General features: G+C 37.5%; 1 protein-coding gene across 7 annotated transcripts in view; it reads right to left on the bottom strand.

Annotated features, from left to right (window-relative positions):
• Nucleotides 1-810: 810 nt before the first annotated feature.
• Nucleotides 811-14187, bottom strand: part of ZNF197 (zinc finger protein 197) — a 25679-nt gene continuing 12302 nt past the window's right edge. For 6 of the 7 annotated variants that reach the window (XM_042903451.1, XM_042903447.1, XM_042903449.1 and 3 more), the window contains one exon: nucleotides 811-5241. In XM_042903451.1, coding sequence (XP_042759385.1) covers nucleotides 2924-5241 — 2318 coding nt within the window. In that variant the 3' untranslated portion in view covers nucleotides 811-2923. Of the gene's footprint in view, nucleotides 5242-8120; nucleotides 8159-14187 lie in introns of those variants that run through there. The other variant, XM_042903453.1, reaches the window with a different exon arrangement.

The raw sequence follows: 14187 nt of genomic DNA, 5'->3' as shown, positions 1-14187 counted from the left end.
CATGTAGTAACATTATTTTGTCCCCTTTTTCTAAGCTATTCTGATAGGTGTACAGTGATTTTTAACTTTTATTTTCCTACTGGCTAATGATAGTGAACAACTTTTCATTTGTTTATTTGCTACCTATTCTTTGGTGAAATGTCTTTACATGTCTTTTGCCCACTTTCTATTTGAATCTATTTATTATTGGTGGGTTTTAAGATTTTTTATACAGCCTAAAAACAACTCCTGTTGGATATATGGTTTGCAATTATTCCCCTCAAGTCCGTTATGTCTTGGCACTCTTAAAGTTTCTTTGCACAGAAAATTAATTGTGATGAGGTCTAATTTATCATTTTCTTCTCATGGACCCTGCTTTTGATGTAAGTCTAAGAGTTCTTTGCTTAGTCATAGTTCCTATGTACGTATGTATGTATTTTTGCCTATGGATATCCAATTGCACCAGCAGCATTTGTTGAAAAGGCTCTCTCTCCTCTACTAAACTGCTCTTCTACCTTTGCCAAAAATCAACTGGGCATTTGTATGAGTCTCTTTCTGTCTTATGGCTCTTTAATACCTTTTAAAAACAACCTCCCTTGGGGTGCCTGGGTGGCTCAGTTGGTTAAGCGACCAACTTCGGCTCAGGTCATGATCTTGGTTTGAGTTCAAGCCCCGTGTAGGGCTCTGTGCTGACAGCTCAGAGCCTGGAGCCTACTTCAGATTCTATGTCTCCCCCTCTCTCTACCCCTCCCCTGCTCATGCTCTGTGTCTCTCTGTCTCTCAGTCTCTCAATAATAAATAAACATTTAAAAAAAGTTAAAAAAAAAAAAAAAACCTCCCTTGTCCACTTTTATACTTTTCATTCTGGAAATGTTAATATATATACAAAAGCAGACAGCAGTACAATGAACTCCCAATACTCATTCAGCTTCAACAATTATCACCTCCTGCCTTTTTCATCGTATTTTTGAAGAATCCAGTGCAGTTTTCTTATACAATATCCTGTGTTCTAAATTTTCTTGTAGTGCCATTTATCTTGTTCCTCTGCCTCCTTTATTTCCTGTAAATTGGCAATAGGTCTAAGAATCTTGATAAATCCAGGTTATACTTTTGGCTTACTGCATCACATGAGGAGGCACATTATGTAGGTTGCCTCAGTCTTAATGATGTTGTATTTTAAGTGGTTAAGAGGTGAATGCCAGCTTCTCCATTGTTAAAAGTACCTCTTTCCCTTTGTAATTATTATACAATCAGTAGTGATTCTCCTGTAGCACAAATAGAAAGCAGCTTTATATTCACTACCTCATAACAACTTTGTGAGGTAGATTTTCACCTTCCTGTTTAACAGATAAATCAAGGCTCAAGAAATGAAGGCATTTGTCCAAGGCAAGTGACAGAAACTGACTTGTATCCAGGCCTTACGACTTTAAATCTTGGGCTCCTTCCACTTTTCACTCCTTGTACCTTTCAGTCTAATGGGGAACCAGACCTCAAGGAACTCTGGGGCTGAATTAGTATCATTTATCAACACACCACTTTAATACTACTAATATTAGAAACACAATCTTGATATTAAGGTTTTTTATAGTCCAGTTACAGAATTGGGAATTTTGAAAATTACAGTATAAAATTAGCAACTCAAGAATACAGGATGAATTAGATCTAAGATTGGTTCATAAGGAGTGATGGGCCTGATTACTCAGAGGTAGATTCTGAATTGATTTAGTTAGAGCTTTAAGAACTCGGCTCTTTGTGAACCTTATGTAGTAAACTGAGTACTGGAACAGGATGTTGTTTCTTGAGTAACAACCTTTCATATGTCAGCAATGGTGAAATGTTGATCAGAACTGAGAATAAAGTGGCAGGGATCATTAGCTCAGGGGTTGGGGTTAAGGATTTTTCCCTATGAACAAGGAAAGCAACATAGGACTGTCCTTCCATTTTGAAATTCACCATCTGCTAGGTTTCAAATTTGAAGGTCGAAAAATACTTTTCCTTGGCTTCAGTGTTAACAGCTGAACAGAATATTGCTTTTCCATAACACGCCAATACTTTGCTACCAAAACAAACTACGCATATTATCTATTATTAACTCATTCTGAAAGCTGTATTTTTAAAAAGTCTTCTTAGACTATTAAAATCCAAAGTTAGCCATCTACCACCATACTTCCTCTTACTGTAAAAATGAGTGTTTTTGAGGCTCCTGGATTCAATTGTTCATTGATGTAATGAACAAACATTACATTATGCCATGTTCTGTATTTTGACCATACCTCTTTTATCCAACTTTATTGACAACTAAATTATTTCACAAAGTACATTCACAAACATCCTTTACTTAATCCTCAAACCTTGTGAGGTAGGCATTATATCAACATTTCACTGACAGAGAAACTGAGGCCTAGAAACTGAACAACATCACATAGCTAGTAAGAGAAAGAGCCAGGACATAAAACTAGGTCTTCTAATTCCAAATACAGCACTCTTCTTAAGTTGCCCTCAAACAGCAGACTCTTGCCCACCCACATCCATGTCTGACATGTCTCGATCATACTGTCCACAGAGACTTTCTGTAGCAGTGATGCAATTTTTAAAATGTACAATTTACACACTTTCAGAAACAATGTCCATTTTTTAATACAAAAATATTTTTGCTATCATTTACAACTACATTATTACATCTCATAAATTTTTTTCAGAGTCTAATTGCTCTAAGGTCCCTTTCTAGAGTCATAACAAATGGTCTGGAACAAAGTATTCTTTAACTAGAATTTGGTTTACGTTGTTGCAATCTTGAAAGTCTACGTTAGCTTTCTTCCACATGCAAATCACTGGTTTACAAAAGAGTCAATCATGATTTTTTTTCCTTGCAAGAATGATATACTGCCATTTGTCTAACAGTTATTTAGGTAGGTTGGAATTCTATCCCATTTTACATATGACACTAGATTTTCTGAATCTCTGTCTTAGACTCATTGGCATTTTGGAGCCAAGAGAATCCCTCCACAGTATGGATTTCTTGTTGAAGGTGAAGGTTTGAAGTGTGAGAGAATTCTTTTTCAGACTCATCACATTCACAGAGTTTTCCATCTGTATGAATTTTCTGATGTACAGTAAGGTTTTTTCTCTGCCTAAAAACTTTACTACAATCATTACACCCATATGGTTTCTCCCCTGTATGGATTCTCTGGTGGCCAACTAAATTCCTCTTAGAAGTAAAAGATTTTCTACACTTCTCACACTCATATGGTTTTTCCCCGGTGTGCATCCTCTGATGTACAACAAGGTTTTTATTCTGACTAAAGTCTTTTCCACACTCATTACATTTATATGGCTTCTCTCCAGTGTGGATTCTTTGATGTACCATAAGATTTCTACTAGAGGTAAGAACTTTTCTACATATATGACATTCATAGGTTTTTTCCCCACTGTGAATTCTTTGATGTTCAATAAGGTTTCTGTTGTAAGTAAAGCCTTTCCCACATTCATTACATGCATAGGGCTTCTCACCAGTATGGATTCTCTGATGGGCTATAAGGTTTGAGCGGTAACTGAAGACTTTCCCACAGTCACTGCATTTATAAGATTTTTCCCTTGTGTGAATCCTCTGATGTCCAATGAGGCTTTTCTTCAAAATGAAGCACTTACCACACTCATTACACTCATAGGGTTTCTCACCACTGTGGATTCTCTTATGTTCAATGAGGTTTCTGTTTGAACTGAAAGCTCTTCCACACTCATTGCATTCAAAGGGCTTTTCCCCAGTGTGGATTCTCCGATGTACGAGCAGACTTGAATTGTAACTGAAAGCCTTCCCACAATCCTCACATTTGTAGGATTTCTCCTGTGTATGTAGTTTCTGATGGACCATGAAACTTTTGCTCATAATGAAAGTTTTCCCACACTCTCGACATTCATAGGGCTTCTCCCCATTGTGGAGTCTCTCATGGTCAGTGAGGTTTCTGTTAGAACCAAAGACCTTGCCACAGTCTTTACACTCATAGAGATTCTCTCCAGTGTGAAACCTCTGATGTAATATGAGGCTCTTCTTTAAAATAAAAACTTTCCCACATTCATTACATTCATAGGGTTTCTCTCCATTGTGGAGTCTCTGATGGTCAAAAAGGTAAGCACTCTGAGTAAAGGCTTTCCCACATTCAGTACATTTATATGGTTTCTCTCTGCTGTGCATCCTCTTATGGTCAATGAGGTTTGACTTTGAATTGAAAATCTTCCCACATTTTTTACAACCAAAAGTCTTCTTTTCTGTGTGTACTCTCTGGTGTAAGAGAAGGCTTTTGCTTCGAATGAAAACTTTTCCACATTCTTTACATTTGTACGGGTTCTCTGCACTGTGGAGTCGCTGATGGTCAACAAGGTAAGTGGTCTGAGCAAAGGTTTTCCCACATTCATCACACTTATAGGGTTTTTCCCCAGAGTGGATTCTCTGGTGTAGAATGAGGCTCTTCTTCAGAACGAAAGCTTTCTGACACTTGTTACATTTATAAGGCTCTTCCCCTTTGTGGAGCCTCTGATGATCAATGAGGTAAGCATTCTGAGAGAAAACTTTCCCACACTCGTTACATTTGTAAGGTCTCTCCCCAGAATGGCGCCTTAGATGTATAATAAGGCCTGAGTGCCTATAGAAGCCCTTTCCACACTCCTTACATTTATAAGGCTTCTCTCCAGTGTGGATTCTTTGATGGTTTAGAAGGTAAGCACTTTGAGAGAAGGCTTTCCCACATTCGTTACATTTATAAGGTTTCTCCCCAGAATGGTTGCGTAAATGCATTAGAAGGCTTGAGCGCTGAATAAAGCCTTTTCCACACTCTTTACATTTATGAGGCTTCTCACCAGTATGGATTCTCCGATGGTTTATAAGATGGGAGATTTTATTGAAATGTTTACAACATATATCACATTTATAAAACTTCTTTCCTTCAGTACCTATTAAACTTTCAGAAAGAGCTGAACCTAGAGTCAAGCTTTCTCCAAATTCCTTCCACTTTTGGCCTCGTTTTTCTGGTAGAGCCCTTTTCTTTGTATCTCGTTCACAGAGGGGACCTTTTCTCAGCGTATCTCTTTCCCCTGTTTCAGTCCCCCACTGACTTGCCACAATTTGCCATTCACATTCCTCCTCAAAATCAAGGGTCTGGGGAACACTTCCTTGAAGTCTTTTGGATGTTCCTTTCTGAGAATCTGCTCTTTGAGAAATGCTTGCCTTTGGTGTCACCTCCTCATTCTCAGTCATGGTCTCCCATTCTGGTAAAAGGAATTAAAAATGCAAATGTTACCACATCCCTATGTTAGTAAGAACAAGATCTTCAAATGATTTTCAAACAAGCCAGTAGGTACACTTTTATATGGATACAAAAAGAACTTTTCACGAGATGAAGGTACGAGGCAGAATACTACCCTGACAAGGCTGACACAGTGGATTCACACAGAACTCACTCAGACACTTCTAAGCATTTTGTCTTCAGGGAGCAGATGGAGAAATATAAATGATGTTGAGTAAGTAGATGCAAGAAAAAACCAAAGAGATAACATGAGATCATGTGTAGGCAGTTCAGACATGAGGCTCAGGAAGTCAGATTGAACAGGGAGAATCATTTGGCTTACAAAGAATTATCTTTTTATTTTCTTCATGCTAGGAAGATGGAAACTCTAACGGAGAGAAAATGTACCTAAGAACCCTAAAGGCAATCTTTAATTTTTGAAGAGTCAAGGGCATAAACATTTTTTAATTGCTTGAAAGCAAGTAAACTACAGGGAAAAAAATCCACTAAAAAGCAACTTAATGCTTAGAATTCATATATAACTCCCACTACTCCTTTTAAAATTGAGAAATGGAAATTTTAAAATTTCACAGAAACATCAGGTCTGATTAAGACTCATATTAGAAGAAATACAGAATGAAAAGAAAAAAACATAGAGACATTTTAAAAACATAAACGTATCTACAAAATGATGCAGCTGAACTAGTAAACTGCCAAAGTCCCTTTCTACTCTGATGTTCTCAAATATTATAAAATGTGAACTTACATTTTTGAAAATGTTTTTACAAACATTTTTCCTCACAAATGTGAGGAAAAAATATGAACTAGTTCCCCAAATTACCTAATAAGTAAAGTAATGTGAATAACAGTAATATTATCTTCTACTAGAGTGAACAACACTGTTCTTCTACCTAAATAGAGAGAAAAGACATAGGAAAGGAGTAGCCATTTTATTTCATTATAAACTTCTTTAATTTATGAGATGGTAAAGATAGAAAATACTCAATAAATGTTAACTTAAACTACATCCTTAGGTCAGGTTTTCCTATCTCATCTCGACTGCCCCTTTCTCCAGGATTCAGGCAGGGCTGTCAATCAAACTATTTCATCTGGCTATAGGGATGAGCATGTGTCCTATCCAGTATTGGTACTCCAGTTTCCTTATCCATAGTGATTGGATGAAGGAATGGTTTCACAGTTTAAGCAGGATGCTGGTCTCAGGAAGATTCTCTTTAAGTGGAAGTAGAAGCGTTTTAAAGAAGTAGAAGTGCTTTTAGGAAGTAGAAGTGTTGTAAGTGGTTAACTGAGATGAAAGATTGTTTAAGAAATTAGCAATTCTTGGGGCGTCTGGCTGGCTCATTCAGTGAAGCATGCAAGTCTTTTTTTTTTAAGTTTATTTATTTATTTTGAGAGAGAGCTAGTGGGGAGGGGCAGAGAGAGAAAGAGAGAAAAAGAGAAAGAGAGAAAGAGAGAGAGAGAGAGAGAGAGAGAGAGAGAGAGAGAGAGAGAGAGAGAATCCCAAGCAGGTTCCACACTGTCAGCATAGTCAGAGGAGGGCTTGAACTCGCGAACTGCAAGATCATGACCTGAACCAAAACCAAGAGTCAGTCGCTTAACCAACTGAGCCACCCAGGCACCCCAAGCATGCAACTCTTGATCTTGGGGTTATGAGTTTGAGCCCCACTTTGGGCACAGTGTTTACTTGAAAACAAAAAGACAGAAATGCCTTAAAATTCATATTCAATATTCCAAATGTCTTGAAAGGAAAAAAATGATTAAAATTCTTAAACAAAAAAAAAAAAGGGAAATCAGCCAATTCTTGTATACACAGTAATTTGCTAGTTAAACTATCTGAAATTTCAGTATGGAAATCACACAACCTGTAGGCCTATTGAGTTTTAGAGGACTTGGTAGAAAAATGTCAGATTGATAGAGGAACCTGATTACTTTCTGCAATCTTGAATGAAGCCTACAAGAAACAGACAGGCTTCCCTACTTCCAAGCCTCCCCTCTTTAATCCATGTCCACTCCATCGCCAATTATCTTTCCAATAAGTAAATCTGACCGTGTCACTCACCTGTTCAAAACAAATGATTCTTAACTACCTACAGGATAAAGCACAAATAACCAGCATAGCCCAAGAGATGCCCTCATCTACTTCCTGCCTATCTTTCTGGCTTTATTTTTTACCAGTACTCTTTATGCCCCTAGACTCTAGCCAGAAAGAACTACATGCAGATGCCCAAACATGTCATGTTTTTGCTTTCCTATCAGTGCCCATGCTTTTTTCTCTTCCTGAATTGTCATTCTTCCTCTTCTCAATTCACTACAAGCCCAATACCTACACCCTTAAGCTCAAAAATCACCCTCTCTGGACATTACCAAATATTACAGAAACAAAAAGGATTATAAGGGAATACTAGAAATGCTTAAATTGAACAATTTAAGATGCAATGGGCAAATTCCTAGAAAGACACAAATTACTAAAAGGGACTCAAAAAGAAACAAAATCTGAATAGATCTATAAAAAGAGATTGACTCCATAATAATAATAAAAAAAAAAAAACAAAAAACAAAAAAAACAAAAAAAACCCACCTGCAAAGAAAAGCCCAGGCCCAGAATGCTTCACTGATGAATTCTTTTTTTTCTTTTTAATTTTTTTTTTTAACGTTTATTTATTTTTGAGACAGAGAGAGACAGAGCATGAACAGGGGAGGGGCAGAGAGAGAGGGAGACACAGAATCTGAAACAGGCTGCAGGCTCTGAGCGGTCAGCACAGAGCCCGAAGCGGGGCTCGAACTCACCGACCGTGAGATCATGACCTGAGCCGAAGTCGGACGCTTAACCGACCAACCGACCAAGCCACCCAGGCGTCCCTTCACTGATGAATTCTAACAACCTTTAAAAAAAATTAATACAAAAAAAAAAAAAAAATTAATACCAATTTTTCACAAACTCTTCCAAGAAACAGAAGAGTTGGGACCACTTTACAACTCATTCTATGAGATCAGTATTACCCTGATGCCAAAACCAGAAAAAGATATCACAAAAAAAGAAAAAGGAAAAGAAAGAAACCTACAAATATATGAATATAGACCTAAAAATTCTCAACAGAATATTAGCCAACTTAATCCAGCAACACATGAAAAAAATTATACCATGACCAAGTGGGATTTATCACAGGAAAGCAGTGTTGGTATAATTTTGGAAAATCAATTAATGTAATACATCATATCAGTGGATTGAAGGACAAAAATCACATAATCATCTCAACATATGCAGAAAAAGCATCTGGTAAAAATCCAACAACCCTTCATGAATAACAAAGTAGGAATATAAGGGAAGTTCAAAGACCTACAAAAAAATCGAAAGCTAACATCATAGTTAATGATGAACAACTGATGCTTTCTCTCTAAGAACAGTAACAAGAAAAGGATTTCTGCTCTTGCCACTTCTATGCAATATATACTGCAGGTTTTAGCAAGGGAATTAGGCAAGAGAAAAAAATAAAAGTCATCCAGATTGAAAAGGAACAAGTAAAACTATTCTCTTTGCAGATGACAAGATCTTACATGTAGAATCCTAAAGGGGCACCTGGTTAGCTCAGTCAGTTAAGCATCTAACTCTTCATTTCGGGTCGGGTCATGATCTCATAGTTAGTGAGATTGAGTCCCATGTAGGGCTCTGCACAGACAGCGCGGAGCCTGCTTAGGATTCTCTCTCTCCCTCTCTCTCTCTCTGCTCCTCCCCTGCTCACGATCTATCTCTCACAAAATAAACATTTAAAAAAGAAAAAAAAAAAAAGAAAATCCTAAAGAATCTACCAAAAAAAACTGTTAGAACTAAATAAGTACAGCAAGATTTCAGGACACAAGATCAATAAACGAAAATCAGTGGGATTTCTACATGCTAGCACTGAACCATCCTAAAGGGAAATCAAGAAAAACAGCCTAAGAAAGAATAAAAGACTTAGGAATAAACTGATTGATTGATTGATTGACTGATTTGGGGGAAGGGTGCAAAAAGGTGATTTTATTAGGCAGAAAGAGCTGCTCGAGGGTTGTGAAGAGTGACTGGTTATATACACTGGAGGTGGGGAAGGTAAAGACAAAAGGGAGGCCTCCAGAAGGACTTTCATATGCTAAAGAGGACTCATAAGCTACTGGAGGTCTAGCTATTGTCAAACTCAGGTTGGTTTTCCTCCAGTAAGGCATTAACATTAGACAGTAGGGAGTTCTTGGAGAAATGTTATATTCCGTATTTGCCTCAAGTATCTGTCAACGGGCTGCAGGTTATAAGGAAATTTAATCTTATCTGCCATTTCCTTCTTGCCTTTGATCCCCACACCACTATTGGAGGGAAGGGTGATGTTAGGGAAACTGAGGCTATGGTTTCTGGAGATTAGGCTATTAATAAGATTGCCTTTTTCTTATAATTTACTAAGACATTCATAAACTGATGAAGACTCATATCCTGCATGACTGGTCTCTATCAGTTAACCATTATTTTTCCCTTTCCAGGTAGCCTGAATGCCTGAGGAATGTCACACATTATCTCACCTGGGGTAAGGGTGTTTGCAGGGTATCAGCTTGTCTTATGCTCCCTCATCATATACCCCTGAAAAATTTTGCCCCTTAAATCTTTAAGGTTGCTGAATGAGAAAGGCATAAATTTTAAAAAGTACAAAACTTATACTCTGAAAACTACAAAACACTGTTTAAAGAAGTTAAAGACTACATAAATGAAAACATATCAACATATCAACATATCCCATGTTCATGGACTGGAAGACTTAACATTGTTAAAACAGCAATAATCTCCACATTGATCTAAAAATTCAGTGCAATCCCTATCATAATCCCAGATGGCTTCTTCACAGAAACTGACAAACTAATCCTAAAATCAATATGGAAACTCAACAGGCCAAGAACAGCTAAAGCAATATTGAAAAAGAAGAACACAGTTGAAAGGCTCATACTTCCCAATTTTATTATCTAAATGTTTATTTATTTTGAGAAATAGCGAGTGAGCAGTGGAGGGACAGAGAGAGGGAGAGAGAGAATCCCAAGCAGGCTCTGTACCATCAGTGCACAGTCCAACGTGGGGCTCAAACTCACGAACCGTGAGATCATGACCTGAGCCAAAACCAAGAGTTGGACACTTAACCAACTGAGCCACCCAGGTGGCCCTCATACTTCCTAATTTTAAAATGTACTTCAAGGGCACCTGGGTGGCTCGGTAGGTTAAGGGTTGGACTCTTGATTTTGGCTTAGGTCATGATGTGAGATAACAAGCACTGCATCAGGCTCTGCACTGATACTGGGATTCTCGCTCTCCCTCTCTCTCTGCCCCTCCCCCACTCACACACACATTCATTCTCTCTCTCTCAAAATAAATAAATAAACTTTAAAAAAAAATGTACTTCAAAACAACAGTAATAAGACAGGGTGCCACTGACATAAGATAGACATACAATCAAAGGAATAGAACTGAGAGTCCAGAAATAAGCTGGACTGATTTATGGTTAACTGATCCTCAAAAGGGTACCGAAACAATTCAATGGGGAAAAATGGTCCTGAGATAATGAAATAGGCACATGGAAAGAATGAAGTTGGACCTTAATCACACCATATACAAAAATTACTCAAAATGGATCAAAGAGACCTAAACATAAGAACTAAAACTATAAAACTGTTAGAAGAAAACATAGACATAAACTTTAATGACCTTGGATTAGGCAATAGTTTCTTAGATGACACCAAAACATAAGCAACAAAAGAAAAAGTAAACTGAAATTCATCATAATTAGTAACGTTTGTGTTTCAAAGGACACCACTGAGAAAGTGAAAAGACAACTCACAGAATGGGAGAAAATACTTGAAAGTCACATATCTGGTAAGGTATTTGTATCTAAAATATAAAAACTCCTACAAATCAACAATAAAAAGATAACCCAATTAAAACATAGGCAAAGAATAATGAAAAAACATTGCATCAAAGACATACAAACAGCCAATAAGCATGTGAAAAGTTGCACAACATCTTTAGCCATTAGGGAAATGCAAATGAAAACCACAATGAGATCTTTTTAGACCTACTAAGATGGCTAAATCAGAAAGTGTGATAATAAAGCTGGGAAAGATCTGGAGAAACTGGAACCCTTATACACTACTGGTGAGAGTGTAAAATGGTGCAGCAAATTTGGAAGTGTCAGCTCCTTATATGATTAAACATAGAGTTACCATATGACCCAGAAATTCCACTCCCTGGTATACTTCCAAGAGAAATAAAAATATACACATCCACAGAAAAACTTGTACACAAATATTTACAGCAGTGTTATTTATACAACAGCTCAAAGGTGGAAGCAACATTTTTCAATGACCATCAACTGATGAATGAATCAAGAAAATGTGATATATACACACAAGAGAATATCATTAAAAGGAATAAAGTAGGGGTGCGTGGGTGGCTCAGTCAGTTGAGTGTCCAACTTTGGCTCAGGTCATGATCTCACGGTTCACCAGTTTGAGCCCCATGTTGGGCTCTGTGCTGACAGCTCAGAGCCCAGAGCCTGCTTTGGCTTCTGTGTCTCCCTCTCTCTCTGTCTCCCACTCATGCTCGGTCTCTCTGTCTCTCAAAAATAAAAACATTCAAAAATAATAATAAATAAACGGATAAAAGGAATAAAGTATTAATACATGCTATAACATGGATGAACCTTGAGAACATTATGCCAAGTAAAAGCAGCTGCAGAAGACCTGTGTGATTTCATTTACATAAAATGTCCATAGAACAGGCAAATCTAGAGAGACAGAAAGCAGATCAGTGGTTGCCTAGGGCTGGGTTGGAGGGGCAGTTGGGTGAAATGAATATGACTGCTATATGATATAAGGTTTCTTTTGGAGTGATGAACTGTTATAAAATTAATTGTGGTGAGGGTCGCACAGCTCTGTGTGTATACTAATTAAAGCACTGTAACCTTTAATTGGGTGAGCCACATGGTACGTACATTGTATCTCAATAAAACTGTTATTAAAATAAAAAGTCACCCCCTCTATAAATATTTCCCTGAGCCACCCACCTCTGCCCCCACTCTCCCAGTCCCTCCACCATCCCAAGCTCCTATGGGCTCCCACGCTTGTGCACGTTTTACTATATAGTATCTGTCACAGGGTATTGTAATTATTAGTGTAAATGTCTACCAATCCAATTTGAATGTTTGAAGGCAGGGGCTAACTTTGACACAGGAAGTACTATTTCTTTAATTTCCTTCAAATTCTATTCCAATCTCTTAAATAAACGTATACAAATCTTTTACATATTGAAGCAGTGTATGCAAGCCATCCGAGAATCTGCTTTTCTACCAGTTTATCCATGCATGGAAACTGAGTGCACAGAATTGTCATATTTGATAATGTCATAGTATAATTCCAAGTCAAAACACCACAGTTTGCTTAGTACTTTCTCTATCTTGGTGAATTTGCTTGTGCTCAACTTTTAACCATTATAAATACTTTACTGGCACTATTCTTAGACATATTATTTATTTTCCTCTTTCTGAACAATCTCCTTAAGGTATCCTCCTCAAATGAAAATCACTAGGTCAAAGGGCATAAACACCTGGGTATCTGCTTGCTAAAGCCCCAACAACACGGCAGTTAAAGATTATCTTATTTAATAAAGTTGATTCAAACTTCTCTTTCCTCAAAGAGCTAGAATAAGCAATTCCATTTCCTCCTCCTCCTCCCTCTCCTCCTCCTCCTCTCCTCCTTCTCCTTCTTCTTTAGTTTAACTCTTAGACTAATCTAGAATTTATTTTGGCTTACAGCATGAGTTATACGGATCCATGGTGAGTGTTCATAAAATTCACCAATTTACTCATAAAACATTTAAAAAACTCTTAGAAAAGATGGATTATTGAGTAAATAGCATTGCAACTACTAAAAGTCATTTGGGTTAAAAAAACAAACTGGGTTCCTATGTCATTCTGTAGATCAAGATAAATTTTAGATCATGTAAAAATGAAACAGTAGGGGCACCTGGGTGGCTCAGTTAGTTAAGTGTCCGAATGGCTCAGGTCATGATCTCACAGTTTGAGAGTTTGAGCCCTGTATTGGGATCTCTGCTGTCAGTGCAGAACCTGCTTTGGATGCTCTGTCCCCCTCTCTCTGTCCCTCTCCTGCTTGTACCCTCTCTCTCTCAAAAATGAATAAACATTGAAAAAAAAATGACACAGTAAAAGTATCCGAAAAAAATACGAGTTATTTTTTAAAAAACAATTTTACTGAGAAGACAACAAAGACTATAAAGGAAAACACTGCTAAGTTTAATGCTACCATAAAAGATTTTCTAGGTCTTAAAAAAAAACAACTCATAAATAACATTAAAAGGCAAAAAAATGGGAAAAATATACGCAATACTTGACAAAGGGTCAGCAGTTTAATAAATAAAAGAAATATGTAGAAAGTATATGAATAGGAGTGAAACAACCAATAAACATGTGAAAGGATTTCCCCACACAATAATCAAAGAAATGACAACCAGAAAAATAGTATTTGTCATCTACCCAGCAGAGATTTAAAACAATGATCAAATCATAAGCACGTATAAGAGAAATGGGCCCTCTTTTACTCTTTTCATGGGAATGTAAATTGGTACATCACTGGTAGAAAGCAGTTTGGTAACATGTAATATAAAATCTAGGGGCGCCTGGGTGGCTCAGCCAGTTAAGCATCAGACTTCAGCTCAGGTCATGATCTTATGGTCTGAGTTTGAGCCCCATGTTGGGCTCTGTGCTGACAGCTCGGAGCCTGGAGCCTGCTTCACATTCTGTGTCTCCCTCTCTCTCTGCTCCTCCCCTGCTCACACTCTGTCTGTCTCTATCTCTCAAAAATAAATAAACATTTAAAAAAAAATTTACTGGGA

The sequence above is a fragment of the Panthera leo genome, chromosome C2 (genome assembly GCF_018350215.1).
Source record: "Panthera leo isolate Ple1 chromosome C2, P.leo_Ple1_pat1.1, whole genome shotgun sequence".
Taxonomy (NCBI): domain Eukaryota; kingdom Metazoa; phylum Chordata; class Mammalia; order Carnivora; family Felidae; genus Panthera; species Panthera leo.
This window is presented reverse-complemented; position numbering and strand designations above follow the sequence as displayed.